At 41.3% G+C, this 27,174-nt stretch overlaps 1 protein-coding gene across 6 annotated transcripts in view; it reads right to left on the bottom strand.

The window, feature by feature from the left end:
• Positions 1-27,174, bottom strand: part of LOC133662541 (centrosomal protein of 83 kDa-like) — a 47,908-nt gene that overhangs the window by 7,231 nt on the left and 13,503 nt on the right. For 4 of the 6 annotated variants that reach the window (XM_062066645.1, XM_062066646.1, XM_062066649.1 and 1 more), the window contains 11 exons: positions 26,641-26,822; positions 17,698-17,836; positions 17,542-17,634; positions 12,267-12,398; positions 11,006-11,257; positions 10,814-10,945; positions 6,404-6,720; positions 6,194-6,343; positions 6,011-6,086; positions 3,862-4,019; positions 1,905-2,034 (listed from right to left, as the gene is read on the bottom strand). In XM_062066645.1, coding sequence (XP_061922629.1) covers positions 1,905-2,034; positions 3,862-4,019; positions 6,011-6,086; positions 6,194-6,343; positions 6,404-6,720; positions 10,814-10,945; positions 11,006-11,257; positions 12,267-12,398; positions 17,542-17,634; positions 17,698-17,836; positions 26,641-26,822 — 1,761 coding nt within the window. Of the gene's footprint in view, positions 1-1,904; positions 2,035-3,861; positions 4,020-6,010; positions 6,087-6,193; positions 6,344-6,403; positions 6,721-10,813; positions 10,946-11,005; positions 11,258-12,266; positions 12,399-17,541; positions 17,635-17,697; positions 17,837-26,640; positions 26,823-26,918; positions 27,054-27,174 lie in introns of those variants that run through there. The other 2 variants (XM_062066647.1, XM_062066650.1) reach the window with 2 other exon arrangements.

The raw sequence follows: 27,174 nt of genomic DNA, 5'->3' as shown, positions 1-27,174 counted from the left end.
GTCTTTAAATATATATAATTATTTATATCAATACGGCCCCACATACTTTGACTATTCAGTGTGGCCCTTGGTGGAAAAAGTTTAGACACCCATGATATTAGACCTTCTCAAAATGAAATATAAAGCTCAGTTAAGTCAGTTAGTTGAAAAATACAAATATTAACATACTTAATATAATGAATTATTATATAATATAATTATATAATTATTATAATTAATAACATTAATGTAAATGAAATTAATTAAAAATGACAGCAACAATAATAAACAATTACCTGAACATTAATATTTATTTACGGGCAGAATGTTTGATACACTAAGTTACACAATTGTATTATTCTATTCTTACATGGGGAAAAACAGTTAAAATGTAAGCAAAAAATCGGAATGTAATGGAAAGAAAGCTGAAATATTCTAACAATTAATAATAATGTACTTTGTCACCTATAATACAAAGCTGACACAATATTTTGTCTTTAAATATATCTGTTTTTAGCATTTCTTTACTACTGCAAATTCCGGACTATAATGCACTACTTTTTCCTACACTTTGATCTCTGCTGCTTATAAAACGGTGTGGCTAATTTATGGATTTTTCTTCGCTGGCAAATAGTTTAAAAAAAAACAATCAAATACACTAATATGGTGTGTTATTGGTTGTGCTATGGCGCCATCTTTTGGACCAGTTTGCTCACTGCAGCCCTTCTGTTTAGACTGAACTTTGAACCTGAAGTACAAGTGTCGTTGCACATTTTAGAAATCTATAGCATTTCTACTGGTATGGATTCTTCATTCATCACTCCGTTAGTAGGTTTTACAATACAACAGCGTGGCGAAGTTGGTAGAGTGGCTGTGCCAGCAATCGGAGTGTTGCTGGTTACTGGGGTTCAATTCCCACCTTCTACCTTCCTAGTCACGTCCGTTGTGTCCTTGGGCAAGACACTTCACCCTTTGCCTCTGATGGCTGCTGGTTAGCGCCTTGCATGGCAGCTCCCGCCATCAGTGTGTGAATGTGTGTGTGTGAATGTGTGTATGAATGTGTGTGTGAATGTGTGTGTGTGTGTGTGTGTGAATGTGTGTGTGAATGGGTGTGTGAATGTGTGTGTGAATGTGTGTGTGAATGTGTGTGTGAATGTGTGTGTGAATGTGTGTGTGAATGTGGGAATAGTGTCAAAGCGCTTTGAGTACCTTGAAGGTAGAAAAGCGCTATACAAGTATAACCCATTTATCATTTATTATAACTAAAACAATTCTTTCTTACTAAATTGTGCCATGTGTGATGTCTGTATATTTGTACGTGCTATTGTAATGTAATCAAACCAGCGTCGTTAGCATGAGCTAATATGCTAACAGGTTTAAAGAGTGTTTGTGTTAGTACTGTTAACTTACAACAACATTCTTTTTGTATAGTTTCACTTCCATAAATCCCACAGTAAATTCACCAAAACGTCAGCGTGGAGTTATTGAGTCTGTTTAGCTGATTGAGAGCTAGCTTGCGTAGCTAGTGGGTCCATGACCCTGACTTCTGTTTTGTTGGATCAGCCGTTTTACTGCCGTGTTACAGACACCGTTTGGAAACAATTAAGGTATTTAAATAAACGTTTACAAAATCTTTCTGTGTAAATAACTCATTTTGCATTTCTGCGGTGCGGCTAATATATGGAAACAATTGTTTTCCTTCAAAAATGGAGTGGGTGTGCTCTATCGACTGGAAAATATGGGAAATAAAAAATATCAAAATGGCCTCCACATACTTTGACTTTTTAGTTTGTGGCCCTTTGTTGAAAAAGTTTGGACCGCTGACCTTTATATACCATATGAATGATCCAAATATTCCAAATAAAAGGTTGTACAACGTAGAAGTATTTCTATGAGAAAAGACAGGTTGTAATGTAAGAAAGTACCTTCTTCTGAGCGACAGCTGCCTTGTGCAACTTTTCTTTCAGCTGAGAGTACTTCTCTTCTAGCTTGGCCTGGCGCTCCTGCAGCTTGTGTTTGTCCTCCAACCACTCCATGTGACTCTCCTCCACCCGCCTGCAGGAGCCACAATCATGCAATCATCACACTACTCCATGTGACTCTCCTCCACCCGCCTGCAGGAGCCACAATCATGCAATCATCACACTACTCCATGTGACTCTCCTCCACCCGCCTGCAGGAGCCACAATCATGCAATCATCACACTACTCCATGTGACTCTCCTCCACCCGCCTGCAGGAGCCACAATCATGTAATCATCACACTACTCCATGTGACTCTCCTCCACCCGCCTGCAGGAGCCACAATCATGCAATCATCACACTACTCCATGTGACTCTCCTCCACCCGCCTGCAGGAGCCACAATCATGTAATCATCACACTACTCCATGTGACTCTCCTCCACCCGCCTGCAGGAGCCACAATCATGTAATCATCACACTACTCCATGTGACTCTCCTCCACCCGCCTGCAGGAGCCACAATCATGCAATCATCACACTACTCCATGTGACTCTCCTCCACCCCCCTGCAGGAGCCACAATCATGCAATCATCACACTACTCCATGTGACTCTCCTCCACCCGCCTGCAGGAGCCACAATCATGCAATCATCACACTACTCCATGTGACTCTCCTCCACCCGCCTGCAGGAGCCACAATCATGCAATCATCACACTACTCCATGTGACTCTCCTCCACCCGCCTGCAGGAGCCACAATCATGCAATCATCACACTACTCCATGTGACTCTCCTCCACCCGCCTGCAGGAGCCACAATCATGCAATCATCACACTACTCCATGTGACTCTCCTCCACCCGCCTGCAGGAGCCACAATCATGCAATCATCACACTACTCCATGTGACTCTCCTCCACCCGCCTGCAGGAGCCACAATCATGCAATCATCACACTACTCCATGTGACTCTCCTCCACCCGCCTGCAGGAGCCACAATCATGCAATCATCACACTACTCCATGTGACTCTCCTCCACCCGCCTGCAGGAGCCACAATCATGCAATCATCACACTACTCCATGTGACTCTCCTCCACCCGCCTGCAGGAGCCACAATCATGCAATCATCACACTACTCCATGTGACTCTCCTCCACCCGCCTGCAGGAGCCATAATCATGCAATCATCACACTACTCCATGTGACTCTCCTCCACCCGCCTGCAGGAGCCACAATCATGTAATCATCACACTACTCCATGTGACTCTCCTCCACCCGCCTGCAGGAGCCACAATCATGTAATCATCACACTACTCCATGTGACTCTCCTCCACCCGCCTGCAGGAGCCACAATCATGCAATCATCACACTACTCCATGTGACTCTCCTCCACCCGCCTGCAGGAGCCACAATCATGCAATCATCACACTACTCCATGTGACTCTCCTCCACCCGCCTGCAGGAGCCACAATCATGCAATCATCACACTACTCCATGTGACTCTCCTCCACCCGCCTGCAGGAGCCACAATCATGCAATCATCACACTACTCCATGTGACTCTCCTCCACCCGCCTGCAGGAGCCACAATCATGTAATCATCACACTACTCCATGTGACTCTCCTCCACCCGCCTGCAGGAGCCACAATCATGCAATCATCACACTACTCCATGTGACTCTCCTCCACCCGCCTGCAGGAGCCACAATCATGCAATCATCACACTACTCCATGTGACTCTCATCCACCCGCCTGCAGGAGCCACAATCATGCAATCATCACACTACTCCATGTGACTCTCCTCCACCCGCCTGCAGGAGCCACAATCATGCAATCATCACACTACTCCATGTGACTCTCCTCCACCCGCCTGCAGGAGCCACAATCATGTAATCATCACACTAACAATATTTCTATTCCTAGCAACCTCTCAGCCTCGTGTTGGCTCCTCTCCGCTTGAGCTCGGACGTTCCTCAGCTCCTCCCTCATGTTGTCCAGTTTGGCCCTCAGGTGCTGGTTTGCTTCCATCAGCTCAGCTTCAGAGCGCGACAAAGTTCCAAGTTCCCCGCAGAGTTCCTGCTGTTTCTAATAAACACACACAGTGGTTATGTTCTTTATATGAAGTATGGACAGCACATATTCATCAATGGAAGTGGGCTTGATGGTGTATGCAGTCAACAGCCAGGCAATGAAGGAGACTACGCATTCAAAACATGTAAATAAATGATGAAAGGACTGGACAACAAAGTATGAATGTTGTGCTGGACCTTTTATAATAACAAAAAGAAGGGACATCAATCCCCAACCAAACTTGTGTTTCTTCATACTGTTAACTGGCTGCAGTAAGAATAATGTGACAACTAATGTGTTTACTTCTTGACCACACTAGAGTCTGATCATTCTGTGTGACAACTAATGTGTTTACTTCTTGACCACACTAGAGTCTGATCATTCTGTGTGACAACTAATGTGTTTACTTCTTGACCACACTAGAGTCTGATCATTCTGTGTGACAACTAATGTGTTTACTTCTTGACCACACTAGAGTCTGATCATTCTGTGTGACAACTAATGTGTTTACTTCTTGACCACACTAGAGTCTGATCATTCTGTGTGACAACTAATGTGTTTACTTCTTGACCACACTAGAGTCTGATCATTCTGTGTGACAACTAATGTGTTTACTTCTTGACCACACTAGAGTCTGATCATTCTGTGTGACAACTAATGTGTTTACTTCTTGACCACACTGGAGTCTGATGATTCTGTGTGACAACTAATGTGTTTACTTCTTGACCACACTAGAGTCTGATCATTCTGTGTGACAACTAATGTGTTTACTTCTTGACCACACTAGAGTCTGATCATTCTGTGTGACAACTAATGTGTTTACTTATTGACCACACTAGAGTCTGATCATTCTGTGTGACAACTAATGTGTTTACTTCTTGACCACACTAGAGTCTGATCATTCTGTGTGACAACTAATGTGTTTACTTCTTGACCACACTAGAGTCTGATCATTCTGTGTGACAACTAATGTGTTTACTTATTGACCACACTAGAGTCTGATCATTCTGTGTGACAACTAATGTGTTTACTTCTTGACCACACTAGAGTCTGATCATTCTGTGTGACAACTAATGTGTTTACTTCTTGACCACACTAGAGTCTGATCATTCTGTGTGACAACTAATGTGTTTACTTCTTGACCACACTGGAGTCTGATGATTCTGTGTGACAACTAATGTGTTTACTTCTTGACCACACTAGAGTCTGATCATTCTGTGTGACAACTAATGTGTTTACTTCTTGACCACACTAGAGTCTGATCATTCTGTGTGACAACTAATGTGTTTACTTCTTGACCACACTGGAGTCTGATCATTCTGTGTGACAACTAATGTGTTTACTTCTTGACCACACTAGAGTCTGATCATTCTGTGTGACAACTAATGTGTTTACTTCTTGACCACACTAGAGTCTGATCATTCTGTGTGACAACTAATGTGTTTACTTCTTGACCACACTAGAGTCTGATCATTCTGTGTGACAACTAATGTGTTTACTTCTTGACCACACTGGAGTCTGATCACTCTGTGTGACAACTAATGTGTTTACTTCTTGACCACACTAGAGTCTGATGATTCTGTGTGACAACTAATGTGTTTACTTCTTGACCACACTAGAGTCTGATGATTCTGTGTGACAACTAATGTGTTTACTTCTTGACCACACTAGAGTCTGATCATTCTGTGTGACAACTAATGTGTTTACTTCTTGACCACACTGGAGTCTAATTCTGTTGGTCTTGAGGACAGTGCAGTGTGACAAGTAGTGTGTTTACTTCTTGACCACACTGGAGTCTGATCATTCTGTGTGACAAGTAGTGTGTTTACTTCTTGACCACACTGGAGTCTGATAATTCTGTTGGTCTTGAGGACAGTGCAGTGTGACAAGTAGTGTGTTTACTTCTTGACCACACTGGAGTCTGCTAACAATCCCATTGGACTTGCAGTGTAAGCGGTCAGCTGCTTTGTTCCACTTTGTCCTGCAGCGTAGTCTTTATGTCTCACCTGCTTCAGGTCCGTCATCAGCGATGTCTGTCTCTCCAGCTCCTGCAGCTGACAGCTTTGCAGCTTGAATCTGCTTCTGACGGACACAAAATGTCTTTATTAAAGGCTGGTGGGGTATTAGCATTTGAAATAAAACCTGTGAGAAACTTTGCATTATTTATTCAGATCACCAACATCACTAACTTGAGTGTCTGCAGTTCTTTGCGCACAGACTCCTCCCCTTTTTGGGCAATGCAAAGATGCTCCTCCCATTCCTCTTTCTGGGCTTGCTCTTTGGTATCCTGCAGCGCCACCTGCTGCTCCAACTCTGCAAGGCGGTGCTCCAACTCCAGCCTAGCCAGAAAAATATGTTTAGTTCAGATTCAAACTTGCATTTTTGTTTGATTTGGTTACTTTTCTTCATGCAAGACGGTGGTTTTGTAGATTTCTTCCTCACGTGCAGACTGCACCTTCCTGACCAACTCCCTCTCTTTTTCCACAACAATCTCCTTATGTCGCTCTAGCGCAGCTTTCAGCACCTCCACGTCCGTCTGCAGACCTGACACACACATGAAGCTGCCACTGCTGCTCACCTGACAACATGACAAGACTCTACCATCAAGTTGCCCCTTCAGGGTGTCTCTCGCCCGCTCCACCTCTCCTTTAGAGCGGGTACACTCCAGTTTGACGCTGGCCACCTCCATCTTATGGGAATGCCTCAGACTTTCAGTCTGAGAGGAAACAAAACATTCTGCTGTTAGATGAGGATCCAGCAGATTGTTTTACTTTGACGACACAGCAGTAATGTCATGTGAAACTTGACGGAATAACAAAAGTTCCCTGGCAATGGAAGCATGAATGGCTTGTAGTACAGGCAGCAACCAGCAGAGGGTGCAGTTCACCAACAGCCTGACTGCTTTACCAAGCCAGCTGACAACATCTTGTGTTGACATATTCTAACACTTTTACCAAGCCAGCTGACAACATCTTGTGTTGACATATTCTAACACTTTTACCAAGCCAGCTGACAACATCTTGTGTTGACATATCCTAACACTTTTACCAAGCCAGCTGACAACATCTTGTGTTGATATATTCTAACACTTTTACCAAGCCAGCTGCCAACATCTTGTGTTGACAGATTCTAACACTTTTACCAAGCCAGCTGCCAACATCTTGTGTTGACATATTCTAACACTTTTACCCAGCCAGCTGACAACATCTTGTGTTGACATATTCTAACACTTTTACCCAGCCAGCTGCCAACATCTTGTGTTGATATATTCTAACACTTTTACCAAGCCAGCTGCCAACATCTTGTGTTGACATATTCTAACACTTTTACCAAGCCAGCTGCCAACATCTTGTGTTGACATATTCTAACACTTTTACCAAGCCAGCTGCCAACATCTTGTGTTGACATATTCTAACACTTTTACCAAGCCAGCTGCCAACATCTTGTGTTGACATATTCTAACACTTTTACCAAGCAAGCTGACAACATCTTGTGTTGACATATTCTAACACTTTTACCAAGCAAGCTGACAACATCTTGTGTTGACATATTCTAACACTTTTACCAAGCAAGCTGACAACATCTTGTGTTGACAGATTCTAACACTTTTACCAAGCAAGCTGCCAACATCTTGTGTTGACATATTCTAACACTTTTACCAAGCCAGCTGACAACATCTTGTGTTGACATATTCTAACACTTTTACCAAGCAAGCTGACAACATCTTGTGTTGACATATTCTAACACTTTTACCAAGCAAGCTGCCAACATCTTGTGTTGACATATTCTAACACTTTTACCAAGCAAGCTGACAACATCTTGTGTTGACATATTCTAACACTTTTACCAAGCAAGCTGACAACATCTTGTGTTGACATATTCTAACACTTTTACCAAGCAAGCTGACAACATCTTGTGTTGACATATTCTAACACTTTTACCAAGCCAGCTGCCAACATCTTGTGTTGACATATTCTAACACTTTTACCAAGCAAGCTGCCAACATCTTGTGTTGACATATTCTAACACTTTTACCAAGCCAGCTGCCAACTAACACTTTGCTGTCAAAATAAACCACATTTGGCCTTTGTTTCATTTGTACTTAGTCATTTAGAAAGGTTTGCCTGTACTTTTAATGAGGTATCTTACCTTTAAAGGGGAACTCAAGATTATTGTCAATTCTTAACATGCACAAGACACATAAGAACTGAAAAGTACATTTTGGGCACAGTCCCACTAAGAGCAGACATACGTTAAAGGGAGACAAGACCAGACTGCCAACAGAGCAGCCATTTTTACGGCGCTCTTTAAAAAAAAAGTGGGAAAAAGGTGATATTGGGAAAGGGGGGAAGAGTAAAAAAATATCAGTCAAAGGCTGGACCGCCGGCAGGGGGTCCAGACTGAGTCCAAGGGAAAAAACCTCATTTGCAATGCACATATACAGAGGGAGGGGGAGTTGGAGCAAACAAGCAGTGGTGAAGGCGTGGTTGGGGGAGGGGAGGTGCGTGCATGTATGCCCAATTGTCTTGGGTGTGATGTTGAAATGTTTTTGTGGACTGGGGCCGATCTGAGTTCGACACCAGGTGTTGTTGAGAGACCGCCCTCACCAGAGGCAAACTACACGTTTTTGCAATTTTGCCTATCTTTCAAAATCCAAATAAAAAACAGGAACACATTTTTCCTTTTTTATGCATTCTAAGTCATAAATAAACACTAGCAATAGTCAGCTCCATCAAGGTTTTTTTTTTATATATGATGTAAGTATAAATATCATGTAGTAACCTTCATAATAACATGTAATATATACATGATGTAAGTATATATGTCATGTAGTAACATTCATAATAACATGTAATATATACATGATGTAAGTATATATGTCATGTAGTAACATTCATAATAACATGTAATATATACATGATGTAAGTATATATGTCATGTAGTAACATTCATAATAACATGTAATATATACATGATGTAAGTATATATGTCATGTAGTAACATTCATAATAACATGTAATATGTACATGATGTAAGTATATATGTCATGTAGTAACATTCATAATAACATGTAATATATACATGATGTAAGTATATATGTCATGTAGTAACATTCATAATAACATGTAATATATACAGGATGTAAGTATATATGTCATGTAGTAACATTCATAATAACATGTAATATATACATGATGTAAGTATATATGTCATGTAGTAACATTCATAATAACATGTAATATATACATGATGAAAGTATATATGTCATGTAGTAACATTCATAATAACATGTCATATATACATGATGTAAGTATATATGTCATGTAGTAACATTCATAATAACATGTAATATATACATGATGTAAGTATATATGTCATGTAGTAACATTCATAATAACATGTAATATATACATGATGTAAGTATATATGTCATGTAGTAACATTCATAATAACATGTAATATATACATGATGTAAGTATATATGTCATGTAGTAACATTCATAATAACATGTAATATATACATGATGTAAGTATATATGTCATGTAGTAACATTCATAATAACATATAATATATACATGATGTAAGTATATATGTCATGTAGTAACATTCATAATAACATGTAATATATACATGATGTAAGTATATATGTCATGTAGTAACATTCATAATAACATGTCATATATACATGATGTAAGTATATATGTCATGTAGTAACATTCATAATAACATGTCATATATACATGATGTAAGTATATATGTCATGTAGTAACATTCATAATAACATGTAATATATACATGATGTAAGTATATATGTCATGTAGTAACATTCATAATAACATGTAATATATACATGATGTAAGTATATATGTCATGTAGTAACATTCATAATAACATGTCATATATACATGATGTAAGTATATATGTCATGTAGTAACATTCATAATAACATGTAATATATACATGATGTAAGTATATATGTCATGTAGTAACATTCATAATAACATGTCATATATACATGATGTAAGTATATATGTCATGTAGTAACATTCATAATAACATGTCATATATACATGATGTAAGTATATATGTCATGTAGTAACATTCATAATAACATGTAATATATACATGATGTAAGTATATATGCAACAACGACGAGACTACTTATCATGGCAGACTTGAGAGACAACAAAGACTACTTTGAGACAAATAACGATCCAGAAACTTCTATTTTTGAGGCTGAATATAAGGAGGATGATCTACAAGTTTTAGAAGCTGTGTGCTAAACATATGCATCTTTAGTCAAACACTAAGCATCATGTAGCAGTATTGCTAAATGCTGAACAAGAACATAATAAACAATCACATACTGTACAATGTCTGCTTTCACTGGGATAAAGACTGATGGGATGTTACATGAAGAATTAATCGCAATACTCACGCATGTAAAAAAAACTAAAAAAAAAAAACGGACTAAGTTTATTTTTTCCCTCTCTGAAGCATAAGCTAGTTAGCTGTCTGTGATTACAGCGCAACTAAAAGTAGTTCCTCACCGTTAGCACTTCTAATAACAAAGTGTTCTTGTCTTACATAAGGATTGTGAATGATGTGACAAAATTCCCTATAGACTTGTAACGCAGGGGTGTGACACGGTGTGAACATGAGATGAATAATGAGGTGTATAACACTATTACACACAAGCTAAGACAACTAAATAGCTCAGCATATACTTTGACTGAGATTGAAAGTACGATATGTGAAAGAGTTGTGAGGCTGTGAGGAGAGTACAAGTGTTTGGGAAGTCAAATACCTGGTTGGTGAGGCAGGTGACTTGTTTCTCAGCTTTGTGACACTGGCGGGTGAGCTGGTTGTGCTGCTCGTTAGCCACTCCCAGCTCGCTCTCCATGCGCTCCAGTCGCAGACGCAAGGACTGCCGCTCCGCCTGTGTGACGCATCACCATGGTTACCAGGTGGCAGGGGAGGCAGGGTGAAGATGTCTCACCTCAAGAGAGTTTAAAGCAGCCTGACATTCTGACAGCTGTCGCTTTTGAAGACGTTGAACATTCTCAGCCTGCTGCTCAGAGTTGCGATGGAGGGCCTGCACCTCCACCACCTCCGCCTGCAGGCCCTTCACACGCAGGGTGAGCTGGCTTTTCTCTCGAAGCAGAACCTCCACTTCTTTCCTCTCCTGCAGTGGCTCCAAATTCTGGTACTGAGCCACCAGGTTCTCCTTGTCCTTCTCCAAATGCGAGATCTATCAAGGAAGAGAAAATAAAAGCTATTATTACCGCGACTACTACTTTTTTCTACGCTATAAACCCTGCAGCTTATAAAGCGATGCAGCTAATTTATGGATTTTTCTTTGCTGACGGCCATAAAGCAGAAAACAAGTCAACACACTGAAAAGGTGTGTTATTGTTTGTGCTATGGCGCCATCTTTTGGAGGAGTTTGCTCGCTCGGTTGGTAGAAGGTTCCAGGTTGTGTCCTTGGCCAAGATACTTTAGCCAGCTGCTCCCAGTGCCACCCACACTGCTTTAAATGGAACTTAGATCGTGGGTTTCACTATGTAAAGTGCTTTAAGTCACTACAGAAAAGAGCTATATAAATAGAATTCACATAAATATAGCTCACTGCAGGTGAAGCACGGCCCTTCTGTTATGACTGAGCTTTCAACAGGAAGTAGAAGTGTCTTCCAGCCGTCAATAGCGTGTCTACTCATATGGATTCTTCATTCATCACTCCAAGCAACATTTGTAACTTTTACAATATAACTACAACAATTCTTACTTACTAAACTGTTCCTAGTGTGCTGTCTGTAAGAGTGTTGTCATGCATATTTGTACCTGCTATCATTATGTAGTGACGCTAGCGTCATTAACATTAGCTAATATGCCAACATGTTTACGAGTGTTAGTTTTATTAACTTGCAATGGCATTCTTTTTATATTGTTTCAGTTTAGTCAAACACTTTGCAACGCGCATATAAATATACATATATATATACATACATATATATATACATACATATATAAATACATATATATGCATATATATATATATATATGCATATATATATATATATATATATATATATATATATATATATATATATATATATATATATATGCGGCTTTTAGCCTGGTGCAGCTAATATGTGAAAAAATACAATTTATTTTTAAATGTAGTGGGTGCGGCTTATATACTGGTGCGCCCTATAGTCCGTAAAGGAGGGTAGTTATGTGATGAACAGCAGGCCGCTCACCTCCGCCTCATAGCGTAGCTTCTGCTCCTCCAGCACACGAGTGCTTTCCTCCTTCTGGTGCTGGAACTGGGCGTTAAGCAGCGTGTATCCATAGCGCAGCTTGTTGAATTCTGTGCGGTACTTCTCTGCCTCCTACACACCAACACAAATCAGCCAGAAGAAAGGTAGACAACATTTGACTGCTGGTGCTGATTAATGAGGCACATCTTCCAGGAAGGACATTTGAAGGATTATATACCAGAGCTCCTTTCACATGATTTGTGCTTGAAACACGACAATTTTAGACGTGACCAAATAAGTGAAGGTAATAATACAATAACAGCCTGATACGCAGTTTAAACATCAATATCTCTTTATCCACAATATCAGGGGGAAGCAAAAGATATTTAGGATAGCTTTTGTTACATTTACAAAAACCTCTGAGTGTAATTTTTCTAATCTGCACTTTAAATCAATGTTTCTTAACCATAAGGTGTTCCAATTGGGCGTCGACAAATATCTCTTCCTCAGCCGTGTCTGTATGTGCCGCAGCAATTCTCTACTGCTCGCTAGTGTTACATATCCAAGTGTACAAATATGGGGAAATAACGACAAAAGTACACTTCATTCATTAATGGTGTTACAAACCCCGTTTCCATATGAGTTGGGAAATTGTGTTAGATGTAAATATAAACGGAATACAATGATTTGCAAATCCTTTTCAAGCCATATTCAGTTGAATATGCTACAAAGACAACATATTTCATGTTCAAACTCATAAACATTTTTTTTTTTGCAAATAATCATTAACTTTAGAATTTGATGGCAGCAACACGTGACAAAGAAGTTGGGAAAGGTGGCAATAAATACTGATAAAGTTGAGGAATGCTCATCAAACACTTATTTGGAACATCCCACAGGTGTGCAGGCTAATTGGGAACAGGTGGGTGCCATGATTGGCTATAAAAACAGCTTCCCAAAAAATGCTCAGTCTTTCACAAGAAAAGATGGGGCGAGGTACACCACTTTGTCAACAACTGCGTGAGCAAATAGTCAAACAGTTTAAGAACAACCTCTCTCAAAGTGCAATTGCAAGAAATGTAGGGATTTCAACATCTACGCTCCATAATATCATCAAAAGGTTCAGAGAATGTGGAGAAATCACTGCACGTAAGCAGCATGGCCGGAAACCAACATTGAATGAGCGTGACCTTCCATCCCTCAGACGGCACTGTATCAAAAACCGACATCAATCTCTAAAGGATATCACCACATGGGCTCAGGAACACTTCAGAAAACCACTGTCACTAAATACAGTTGGTCGCTACATCTGTAAGTGCAAGTTAAAGCTCTACTATACAAAGCGAAAGCCATTTATCAACAACACCCAGAAACGCCGCCAGCTTCTCTGGGCCCGAGATCATCTAAGATGGACTCATGCAAAGTGGAAAAGTGTTCTGTGGTCTGACGAGTCCACATTTCAAATTGTTTTTGGAAATATTCAACATCGTGTCATCCGGACCAAAGGGGAAGTGAACCATCCAGACTGTTCTAGGTGCAAAGTGTAAAAGGCAGCATGTGTGATGGTATGGGGGTGTATTAGTGGTCAAGACATGGGTAACTTACACATCTGTGAAGGCACCATTAATACTGAAAGGTACATACAGCTTTTGGAACAACAAATGCTGCCATCTAAGCGCTGTCTTTTTCATGGACGCCCCTGCTTATTTCAGCAAGACAATGCCAAGCCACGTGTTACATCAACGTGGCTTCATAGTAAAAGAGTGCGGGTACTTTCCTGGCCCGCCTGCAGTCCAGACCTGTCTCCCATGGAAAATGTGTGGCGCATTATGAAGCCTAAAATAGGACAGCGGAGACCCCGGACTGTTGAACCACTGAAGCTCTACATAAAACAAGAATGGGAAAGAATTCCACTTTTAAAGCTTCAACAATTAGTTTCCTCAGTTCTCAAACCTTTACTGAGTGTTGTTAAAAGGAAAGGCCATGTAACACAGTGGTGAACATGCCCTTTCCCAACTACTTTGGCACGTGTTGCAGCCATGAAATTCTAAGTTAATTATTATTTGAAAAAAAAAAAAAAAGTTTATGAGTTTGAACATGAAATATGTTGTCTTTGTAGCATATTCAACTGAATATGGCTTGAAAAGGATTTGCAAATCATTGTATTCTGTTTATATTTACATCTAACACAATTTCCCAACTCATATGGAAACGGGGTTTGTACAAAAAGATCAGTTATAATAATACATCATGTCGGATATAGAGAACATACACTTTATTCATTTAATCAAAAATAGTGAAATTCCAGGACATAGTGAATGTGCAAACAGCTAAAATTATGTACAAAGCAAACTATAACCTGCTAGCCAAGAATATACAACAACTCTTCTCTACTAAAGAGGAGAAATATAACCTTAGAGAAAAATGTAATTGAAAACATATGTACGCACGTACAACACTTAAGACCTTCAGTATGTGGAATTAAATGATGGAATGGATTAATAAACAATGCACTAATATGATCCACTTCAAGAAGTGTTTACAAAGTACAAAGAAGAAGAACCATGATAATAAACATTCTAAATGTATTTCATCCATCCATTCATTTTCTAGATAATCTTACTCATCTCACTATATGAAATATAACTTACTTATTTATTTGTATTGTGATTACTTATGGAATATATTGTGAATACATTGAGAACAGGAAGTGAACACAAGTTTAATGTTGCATGCATGCACGTGTGATGTATCATGTTGTATGCATGCATGTGTGATGTATCATGTTGTATGCATGCATGCATGTGTGATGTATCATGTTGTATGCATGCATGTGTGATGTATCATGTTGTATGCATGCACGTGTGATGTATCATGTTGTATGCATGCATGTGTGATGTATCATGTTGTATGCATGCATGTGTGATGTATCATGTTGTATGCATGCATGCATGTGTGATGTATCATGTTGTATGCATGCATGTGTGATGTATCATGTTGTATGCATGCACGTGTGATGTATCATGTTGTATACATGCATGTGTGATGTATCATGTTGTATGCATGCATGTGTGATGTATCATGTTGTATGCATGCATGTGTGATGTATCATGTTGTATGCATGCATGTGTGATGTATCATGTTGTATGCATGCATGCACGTGTGATGTATCATGTTGTATGCATGCATGTGTGATGTATCATGTTGTATGCATGCATGTGTGATGTATCATGTTGTATGCATGCATGTGTGATGTATCATGTTGTATGCATGCATGTGTGATGTATCATGTTGTATGCATGCATGTGTGATGTATCATGTTGTATGCATGCATGTGTGATGTATCATGTTGTATGCATGCATGTGTGATGTATCATGTTGTATGCATGCATGTGTGATGTATCATGTTGTATACATGCATGTGTGATGTATCATGTTGTATGCATGCATGTGTGATGTATCATGTTGTATGCATGCATGTGTGATGTATCATGTTGTATGCATGCATGTGTGATGTATCATGTTGTATGCATGCATGTGTGATGCATCATGTTGTATGCATGCATGTGTGATGTATCATGTTGTATGCATGCATGTGTGATGTATCATGTTGTATGCATGCATGTGTGATGTATCATGTTGTATACATGCATGTGTGATGTATCATGTTGTATGCATGCATGTGTGATGTATCATGTTGTATGCATGCATGTGATGTATCATGTTGTATACATGCATGTATGATGTATCATGTTGTATGCATGCATGTGTGATGTATCATGTTGTATGCATGCATGTGTGATGTATCATGTTGTATGCATGCATGTGTGATGTATCATGTTGTATACATGCATGTGTGATGTATCATGTTGTATGCATGCATGTGTGATGTATCATGTTGTATGCATGCATGTGTGATGTATCATGTTGTATGCATGCATGTGTGATATATCATGTTGTATGCATGCATGTGTGATGTATCATATTGTATGCATGCATGTGTGATGTATCATGTTGTATGCATGCATGCACGTGTGATGTATCATGTTGTATGCATGCATGTGTGATGTATCATGTTGTATGCATGCATGTGTGATGTATCATGTTGTAGGCATGCATGTGTGATGTATCATGTTGTATGCATGCATGTGTGATGTATCATGTTGTATGCATGCATGTGTGATGTATCATGTTGTATGCATGCATGTGTGATACATCATGTTGTATGCATGCATGTGTGATGCATAATGTTGTATGCATGCATGTGTGATGTATCATGTTGTATGCATGCATGTGTGATGTATCATGTTGTATGCATGCATGTGTGATGTATCATGTTGTATGCATGCATGTGTGATGTATCATGTTGTATGCATGCATGTGTGATACATCATGTTGTATGCATGCATGTGTGATGCATAATGTTGTATGCATGCATGTGTGATGTATCATGTTGTATGCATGCATGTGTGATGTATCATGTTGTATGCATGCATGTGTGATGTATCATGTTGTATGCATGCATGTGTGATGTATCATGTTGTATGCATGCATGTGTGATGTATCATGTTGTATGCATGCATGTGTGATGTATCATGTTGTATGCATGCATGTGTGATGTATCATGTTGTATGCATGCATGCATGCATGTGTGATGTATCATGTTGTATGCATGCACGTGTGATGTATCATGTTGTATGCATGCATGTGTGATGTATCATGTTGTATGCATGCATGTGTGATGTATCATGTTGTATGCATGCATGTGTGATGTATCATGTTGTATGCATGCATGTGTGATGTATCATGTTGTATGCATGCATGTGTGATGTATCATGTTGTATGCATGCATGTGTGATGTATCATGTTGTATGCATGCACGTGTGATGTATCATGTTGTATGCATGCATGCATGTGTGATGTATCATGTTGTATGCATGCATGTTCCAAATAAACTCAAACTCAACTCCCCTTTCCCACCACATGTGGCAGTAATGTAATATCAAACAACTTAAGTCATAATGATGATTAAGCGCAAAACGTATGACTAAAGTGGTGAAGTTGTATTTTCTTTTCTCCTAATCAGCCTGACCTAAGCCTAAGGTTATTGTGTTGAATAATAATCTTTGTGATGAACACATGATGAACAAGGTTGGTTAGATGTAAGGATTGAACATGATCTCAATCAGATGACTAATTGAGTGGACAAGTGAAGAACCCCTGATGTTAAATGACGTTCCTCACATTCATTGTAGCAAAGAAAAAAACCAATGACCTCTTCCAGTTTGGAGAAGCGTTCTCGGACAGGATCCTCCAACTCCTGCTGCACCTGAGCTCTGAGCAACTCCAGCCGCTGAGGAGTCATCACCTGGTGGACACGCTCAGTCAGTACTGCTGAACAAATGATTTCTGCTATCATTCTTTACTTGACCTGCAGTCGGAGCTCCTCCAGCTCCCTGTTTTGCTCCAGAACTTCTCCTGTCCTCTCCACCAGCTGCAGCTGGAGCTTCTCTTGCTGAGCCTGCAAGTACTCAACTTCCCCCTGGACCTGCATCAACTCCTCCTGCAAGCTGGACAAGGATGTTTGGAGTCACTACAGATGGGATTGATGGCTCTTTGAACGCAGCCCGATCTCGAAGAACCAACAGACTGGCTCGTAGGAGATTCATCTCAAAGTCAAGCCCAATTGGAAAGTCATTGAAGGCTAGATCATTGATGAGCCTTTTGTAAGGCTGCAGCTAACGATTATTTTTCTATCGATTAATCTATAGATTATTTTTTTTCGATTAATCGGTTAATCTATAGATTATTTTTTCCGATTAATCTATAGATATTTTTTTTAAAATTCAAAATGAAGATGAAAAAATAAATGTAGGCCCGTTTTTTTAAAAGGCATGGCTTTTATTTACAAAAAAAAAGAAGTATGGCCACTCAGTCAACATTGACAACAACATGACTAAATATTCTGTAACAATGTAAACATTTAAAACTTTTAACATTTAACAAAATTAAAAGTAGCTTATTTGCTTTTTAATGTGCAAATATAAAAGTCAACATCCAGTGCAAATCTTAATATTCTGCAATAGTATAAGCATTTCAAAAGTAAAAGTATTGCTTATTTTGCTTTAAAATTTGCAAAAATAAAGATAAACATCCAATACAAAAAAGTGCAAAACGAAATATTCTGTAACAACAGTGTAAACATTTCAACAAAAGTGAAAGTATTGCTTATTTGCTAAAATGTGCAAAAATAAAGATAAACATCCAATACAAAAAAGTGCAAAACGAAATATTCTGTAACAACAGTGTAAACATTTCAACAAAAGTGAAAGTATTGCTTATTTGCTAAAATGTGCAAAAATAAAGATAAACATCCAATACAAAAAAGTGCCAATCTAAATATTCTGGAGCACTGTAAACATTAAGTATTGCTTTTAAAATGTGCAAAATAAACATCCAGTCCAACACAGTACACAATAACCAATTCTACTCATTCCAGTGAGTGACTAACAGTTGTAATGAAAAAAGGTTAGCATGTCTACATGCTCTGCTTCTTTTCTTGTTTACAATATTCCCAGCAGCTGAAAATAGGCGCTCAGAAGGGGTCGATGTGGCTGGAACTGAGAGGTAATTAGCCTTCACCTCAAGCCAGGACTGCGAGTGAGCTGAGCTGCAGTTGAAGTTTCTAGAAGGTCAACGGGCTCATAGTGATGTTACTAGTAGTTGACTGGGAGGTGTTTATTATCATTTGGGGAGAGTCTGCTGCCTGATGCTCACCTGCTAAACACCTATCTGCTCCACGCTGAAGCGCTGACTACATGCGCTCTGAATACGCACTGCTGATTGGCTGACAATGCTTTGTGTGTACCAATCAGATGGTTGTGTGGGTGGGACAATGCTGCGTGTGTACCAATCAGATGGTTGTGTGGGTGGGACAATGCTGCGTGTGTACCAATCAGATGGCTGTGTGGGTGGGACAATGCTGCGTGTGTACCAATCAGATGGTTGTGTGGGTGGGACAATGCTGCGTGTGTACCAATCAGATGGTTGTATGGGTGGGACAATGCTGCGTGTGTACCAATCAGATGGTTGTATGGGTGGGACAATGCTGCGTGTGTACCAAACAGATGGTTGTGTGGGTGGGACAATGCTGCGTGTGTACCAAACAGATGGTTGTGTGGGTGGGACAATGCTGCGTGTGTACCAATCAGATGGTTGTGTGGGTGGGACAATGATGCGTGTGTACCAATCAGATGGTTGTGTGGGTGGGACAATGATGCGTGTGTACCAATCAGATGGTTGTGTGGGTGGGACAATGCTGCGTGCTGAGACAGAGGCAGACGGAGCAAAGCAGCTTGTTAACACTTTAGCTTTACCTTAGAAACTCGTTCGGTACACCCCCGTACCGAAACGGTTCAATACAAAACACGTACCGTTACACCCCTAGCAGATACAAATGACACATTCATGTTTTTGTGTAATGATGACAACGTATGCTCGCGCGGACGATTGACTAGTTGATGGTTTTCTTTTCAAATGTTGGTTCATAGCCGTTGTGCTGCTATGATAGGCCATTTCCGCTCGACACAAGTGTGCATACAACAACATTATTAGGCCGTTTATTGAAATACTCCCACACTTTTGACCACTTTTGGCATGCTTTTCCCCCCTCGCTCGCACCGCTCGCATCGTCTTCTTTGATCGTCTGCTTTGCGCTTCGCCATGACGGTAGTGTGACGTAAATATGCGACGTGTCGACGCACAAAAACGGCGTCGACGTATTTACGTAACCGATGACGTCGACTACGTCGACGCGTCCTTTCAGCCTTAGCCTTTTGTATTGCTGCGGCGTGTTGGGGACATTCAGAAGTGTCTGTTGCTTCATGTCAATACTGCACCTTTTATTATATACATCATTATTGTGGCTTACTTCTTTGAGTAAAGAACATTTTTACATGTATTTCTGGACAGTACGTGTCAAAACTTCAAAGAAAAAAAAGTTACTTCTTTCCAGAAGTAACCCGTTTTTTTCAAGGACACAGTCACAGGTAGAAGTCATGAGAATGTAAACTTATATATGTACACACACAATTGCTGGGAATTATTCTGAAATATCAATCATTTGGTTTACACCAATAGCCAAAAAAAATGTGAATATGGTTCCAAAGTCAATTCAAGTGTGAAACTAATGTGATATAAACATTATTTCATATATCTTTGACCATCATGGCTTAAACTTTTTGAACACCCAACATTTTCATAAAGTGTAAGCCATGATGGTCAAAATGATATGAAAGGAGTTGTGTGTTTTGAGTCCGTCATATATTAGTTTTACTTTGTACATTTCATTGCTGGAAGAAACTAACTTTTGTACAACATTCACATTGTATGTTTGAATTGTAAACATTCCATGGGGTGGTGGCATATCCCATGTGCATTGACTAAGAGATCTATAACAAAAACTTTGTGGTTCACAAGTATCATTGCTTTTGGACCATAGGGCGCACCGGATTATTAGGCGCACTGCCGATGAGCGGGTCTATTCAGGTCTATTTTCATACAAAAGGCAGACGGCGCATTAAACATTAATCATATTCTGATTATTTTCTACATGTAAAAGACTTCCTAGTGGTCCAAATGTTGCATAGATGATGTTTACACACCATCTTCAAGACGCTTTCTGACCAAGACCTCTTCAGTGGGCGGTCTTTTTTACGTGCCTCCACTTCAACACTGTCTTCTCCCGACCATCTTTGTTGCAGCGCTTCCATTGCGAGTCTACTGAGGGATTAAGCCAGAACTGTACATTACTTGATATTACAACTGGCAACAATGAAGAATGAATGCCCCACACCAAGAAGAGAGAGAAAAAGAAGCTTATTGACTACGGTACGAACTACAATGGCAGACGCACGCAAATTTTCAGGATTTTTGCAGATCCCAATAAGTAAGAAAAGTTGGTTTTGCATAATAGGTCGAAACAAAACACCTGATAATCTCTCCTGCCATTTTGGGGACCTTTTACACACCATAATAATACCGAATTTTGAAGCACAGTACGTCTGACTATGGTAGCCGCAATGCTCCGACAATCCATCAAGCGATGCGGTTTCGTAGCTTACCGAAAGTGGTACTAAAACATTTTGACAGATTTCTAAACACAGTGTGTAATGTTCTACATTCTCAATGAAACATCAACGTTTCGGACTTGCTAGCGTCATTTATAGAACATGCGTCAACCAGCCGTGCACACGTATCTCTTATGTGTGACTGCCATCTACTGGTCACACATGTACCAAATAAAATTGTTTCGAGGTCGCTAAGCACAACCAGAATTACTCCGTACATTAGGCGTACTGGGTTATAAGGCCCACTGTCCATTTTTGAGGAAATTAAAGGATTTTAAGTGCTTCATATAGTCCGAATATAGCCCTCTCCCCAGCCACTTTGCCCAACTCTTCCCGGGGGATCCTGAGGCGTTCCCAGGCCAGCCGGGAGACACAGTCTTCCAAACGTGTTCTGGGTCTTCCCCGTGGCCTCCTACCGGTCGGACGTGCCCTAAACACCTCCCTAGGGAGGCGTTCGGGTGGCATCCTGACCAAATGCCCGAACCACCTCATCTGGCTCCTCTCCATGTGGCTTTACTTTGAGCTCCCCCCGGATGGCAGAGCTTCTCACCCTATCTCTAAGGGAGAGCCCCGCCACCCGGCGGAGGAAACTCATTTGGGCCGCTTGTACCCGTGATCTTGTCCTTTCGGTCATAACCCAAAGCTCCTGACCATAGGTGAGGATGGGAACGTAGATCGACCGGTAAATTGAGAGCTTTGCCTTCCGGCTCAGCTCCTTCTTCACCACAACGGATCGATACAGCGTCCGCATTACTGAAGACGCCGCACCGATCCGCCTGTCGATCTCACCATCCACTCTTCCCTCACACGTGAACAAGACTCCGAGGTACTTGAACTCCTCCACTTGGGGCAGGGTCTCCTCCCCAACCTGGAGATGGCACTCCACCCTTTTCCGGGCGAGAACCATGGACTCGGACTTGGAGGTGCTGATTCTCGTTCCAGTCGCTTCACACTCGGCTGCGAACCGATCCAGTGAGAGCTGAAGATCCTGGCCAGATGAAGCCATCAGGACCACATCATCTGCAGAAAGCAGAGACCTAATCCTGCAGCCACCAAACCGGATCCCCTCAACACCTTGACTGCGCCTAGAAATTCTGTCTATAAAAGTTCTGAACAGAATGGGTGACAAAGGGCAGCCTTGGCGGAGTCCAACCCTCACTGGAAACGTGTCCGACTTACTGCCGGCAATGCGGACCAAGCTCTGACACTGATCGTACAGGGAGCGGACCTCCACAATCAGACAGTCCAATACCCCATACTCTCTGAGCACTCTCCACAGGACTTCCCGAGGGACACGGTCGAATGCCTTCTCCAAGTCCACAAAGCACATGTAGACTGGTTGGGCAAACTCCCATGCACCCTCAAGGACCCTGCCCAGAGTATAGAGCTGGTCCACAGTTCCACCACCAGGACGAAAACCACACTGTTCCTCCTGAATCCGAGGTTTCACTATCCGGCGTAGCCTCCTCTCCAGTACACCTGAATAGACCTTACCGGGAAGGCTGAGGAGTGTGATCCCACGATAGTTGGAACACAACCTCCGGTTCCCCTTCTTAAAGAGAAGGGGAACCATTGTCAGGTTGTGTAAATGTTAAATAAAAAGAGAATACAACAAATCCTTTTCAACTTATATTCAATTGAATAGACTGCAAAGACAAGATATTTCATGTTCACACTGAGAAACTTTGTTCTTTTTTGCAATTAGCTCATTTGGAATTTGATGCCTGCAACATGTTTCAAAAAAGCTGGCACAAGTGGCAAAAAAGAGTGAGAAAGTTGAGGAATGCTCATCAAAGACTTATTTGGAACATCCCACAGGTGAACAGGATAATTGGGAACAGGTGGGTGCCATGATTGGGTATAAAAGCAGCTTCCATGAAATGCTCAGTCATTCACAAACAAGGACGGGGCGAGGGTCACCACTTTGTCAACAAATGCCTGAGCAAATTGTTGAAGAACAACATTTCTCAAGCAGCTATTGCAAGGAATTGAAGTCCGTAATATCATCAAAAGGTTGAGAGAATGTGGAGAAATCACTGCAGGTAAGCCATGATATTACACACCTTGGATCCCTCAGGCAGTAGTGCATCAGAAAGCCACATCAGTGTGTCAAGGATATCACCACATGGGCTCAGGAACACTTCAGAAACCCACTGTCAGTAACTAGTCGGTCGCTACATCTGTAAGTGCAAGTTAAAACTCTCCTATGCAAAGCCAAAGCCATTTATCAACAACACCCACAAACGCTTCGCTGGGCCCGAGCTCATCTAAGATGGACTGATGCAAAGTGGAAAAGTGTTCTGTGGTCTGACGAGTCCACATTTCAAATTGTTTTTGGAAACTGTGGCTGTTGTGTTCTCTGGGACCAAAGAGGAAAAGAAGCATGGGGACTGTTCTAGGGTGAAAGTGTAGAAGGCAGATGGTATGGGGGTGTATTAGTGGTCAAGACATGTTCTAGGTGCAAAGTGTAAAAGGCAGCATGTGTGATGGTATGGGGGTGTATTAGTGGTCAAGACATGTTCTAGGGTGAAAGTGTAAGAGGCAGCATGTGTGATGGTATGGGGGTGTATTAGTGGTCAAGACATGTTCTAGGGTGAAAGTGTAAGAGGCAGCATGTGTGATGGTATGGGGGTGTATTAGTGGTCAAGACATGTTCTAGGGTGAAAGTGTAGAAGGCAGCATGTGTGATGGTATGGGGGTGTATTAGTGGTCAAGACATGTTCTAGGGTGAAAGTGTAGAAGGCAGCATGTGTGATGGTATGGGGGTGTATTAGTGGTCAAGACATGTTCTAGGGTGAAAGTGTAAGAGGCAGCATGTGTGATGGTATGGGGGTGTATTAGTGGTCAAGACATGTTCTAGGGTGAAAGTGTAGAAGGCAGCATGTGTGATGGTATGGGGGTGTATTAGTGGTCAAGACATGTTCTAGGGTGAAAGTGTAGAAGGCAGCATGTGTGATGGTATGGGGGTGTATTAGTGGTCAAGACATGTTCTAGGGTGAAAGTGTAGAAGGCAGCATGTGTGATGGTATGGGGGTGTATTAGTGGTCAAGACATGTTCTAGGGTGAAAGTGTAAGAGGCAGCATGTGTGATGGTATGGGGGTGTATTAGTGGTCAAGACATGTTCTAGGGTGAAAGTGTAAGAGGCAGCATGTGTGATGGTATGGGGGTGTATTAGTGGTCAAGACATGTTCTAGGGTGAAAGTGTAAGAGGCAGCATGTGTGATGGTATGGGGGTGTATTAGTGGTCAAGACATGTTCTAGGGTGAAAGTGTAGAAGGCAGCATGTGTGATGGTATGGGGGTGTATTAGTGGTCAAGACATGTTCTAGGGTGAAAGTGTAGAAGGCAGCATGTGTGATGGTATGGGGGTGTATTAGTGGTCAAGACATGTTCTAGGGTGAAAGTGTAAGAGGCAGCATGTGTGATGGTATGGGGGTGTATTAGTGGTCAAGACATGTTCTAGGGTGAAAGTGTAGAAGGCAGCATGTGTGATGGTATGGGGGTGTATTAGTGGTCAAGACATGTTCTAGGGTGAAAGTGTAGAAGGCAGCATGTGTGATGGTATGGGGGTGTATTAGTGGTCAAGACATGTTCTAGGGTGAAAGTGTAGAAGGCAGCATGTGTGATGGTATGGGGGTGTATTAGTGGTCAAGACATGTTCTAGGGTGAAAGTGTAAGAGGCAGCATGTGTGATGGTATGGGGGTGTATTAGTGGTCAAGACATGTTCTAGGGTGAAAGTGTAAGAGGCAGCATGTGTGATGGTATGGGGGTGTATTAGTGGTCAAGACATGTTCTAGGGTGAAAGTGTAGAAGGCAGCATGTGTGATGGTATGGGGGTGTATTAGTGGTCAAGACATGTTCTAGGGTGAAAGTGTAGAAGGCAGCATGTGTGATGGTATGGGGGTGTATTAGTGGTCAAGACATGTTCTAGGGTGAAAGTGTAGAAGGCAGCATGTGTGATGGTATGGGGGTGTATTAGTGGTCAAGACATGTTCTAGGGTGAAAGTGTAAGAGGCAGCATGTGTGATGGTATGGGGGTGTATTAGTGGTCAAGACATGTTCTAGGGTGAAAGTGTAGAAGGCAGCATGTGTGATGGTATGGGGGTGTATTAGTGGTCAAGACATGTTCTAGGGTGAAAGTGTAGAAGGCAGCATGTGTGATGGTATGGGGGTGTATTAGTGGTCAAGACATGTTCTAGGGTGAAAGTGTAGAAGGCAGCATGTGTGATGGTATGGGGGTGTATTAGTGGTCAAGACATGTTCTAGGGTGAAAGTGTAAGAGGCAGCATGTGTGATGGTATGGGGGTGTATTAGTGGTCAAGACATGTTCTAGGGTGAAAGTGTAAGAGGCAGCATGTGTGATGGTATGGGGGTGTATTAGTGGTCAAGACATGTTCTAGGGTGAAAGTGTAAGAGGCAGCATGTGTGATGGTATGGGGGTGTATTAGTGGTCAAGACATGTTCTAGGGTGAAAGTGTAAGAGGCAGCATGTGTGATGGTATGGGGGTGTATTAGTGGTCAAGACATGGGTAACTTACACATCTGTGAAGGCACCATTAATGCTGAAAGGTACATACAGCTTTTGGAGCAACATATGTTGTTATCATGGACGCCCCTGCTTATTTCAGCAAGACGATGCCAAGCCAGGTGTTACAACAGCGTGGCTTCATAGTAAAAGAGTGTGGGTACTAGACTGGCCTGCCTGTAGTCCAGACATTGAAAATGTGTACAGGCTAAAATATGAGAAGGGAGACTGTTGAACAACTTAAGCTGTACATCAAGCAAGAATGGGAAAGAATTCCACTTCAAAAATGTGTCTCCTCACTTCCCAAACCAAAACTGAGTGTTGTTCAAAGGAAAGGCCATGTAACACACTGGTAAAAATGCCTTTTTTGCAATGTGTTGCTGCCATTACATTCTAAGTTCATGATTATTTGCAGAAAGAACAAAGTTTCTCAGAGTGAACATGAAATATCTTGTCTTTGCGGTCTATTCAATTGAATATAAGTTGAAACGGATTTGTTGTATTCTCTTTTTATTTACCATTTACACAACTTCACTGCTTTTGTACTCTACCTGGTGTTTACACCTGAACTACTTTACCACATGCAGGGGCATTTGTTATTAAAATGTCTGGCAAACAATAGCTCTCCTTTACCTGACACTACTATAATAGTACCTGTATACCACTATAATAGTACCTGTATACCACTATAATAGTACCTGTATACCACTATAATAGTACCTGCTGTGTTCAGCCTTGAGTGTTTCGTAGTTGCGCCGATGCAGTTCACACTTGGTCCTCTCATCAATGAGCATCTTCTGAAGCTCCATCTCCGTCCCGCCTGACAATCCCAGCAGTCCCAGCTCCAGGTTTGCCCCGAGGGGAGAAGACTGCGGGAAGGTGGAGGAAGTCATTTCACCTTTCTGAGAGAAGCCAAGAGAGGATGACGTTAACCTCGGTGAAGCCAGCCAGAAGCAGCCAGAGATTGTCACCACAACCTCACTAATAATACAACGGACCCTCCAGTCCACTTAGTGTCATGTTTGAAGAGGGCCTGCCTTTGTTGTCAGTCTCCATGGTAGCTATAAGAGTCAAGCTATTATTTGTTACAATCACAGCCTCTTGGCTGTCAGGACCAGCTTGTTAATCAGCCTCAAGTGATTAGTCAGCTCCCTTCCTGGGCTGCAAGGTCTGTTGTGGATACGTGGACATGAAGGAAGTGATTACAGCCACCCTAACATTACATCATGCTCCTCCATCCTAAGTCTGTTGTGG

The sequence above is a fragment of the Entelurus aequoreus genome, linkage group LG12, assembly GCF_033978785.1.
Source record: "Entelurus aequoreus isolate RoL-2023_Sb linkage group LG12, RoL_Eaeq_v1.1, whole genome shotgun sequence".
NCBI classification, from domain to species: domain Eukaryota; kingdom Metazoa; phylum Chordata; class Actinopteri; order Syngnathiformes; family Syngnathidae; genus Entelurus; species Entelurus aequoreus.
The sequence above is the reverse complement of the archived record's forward strand: the minus strand, read 5'-3'. Positions and strand labels throughout refer to the sequence as shown.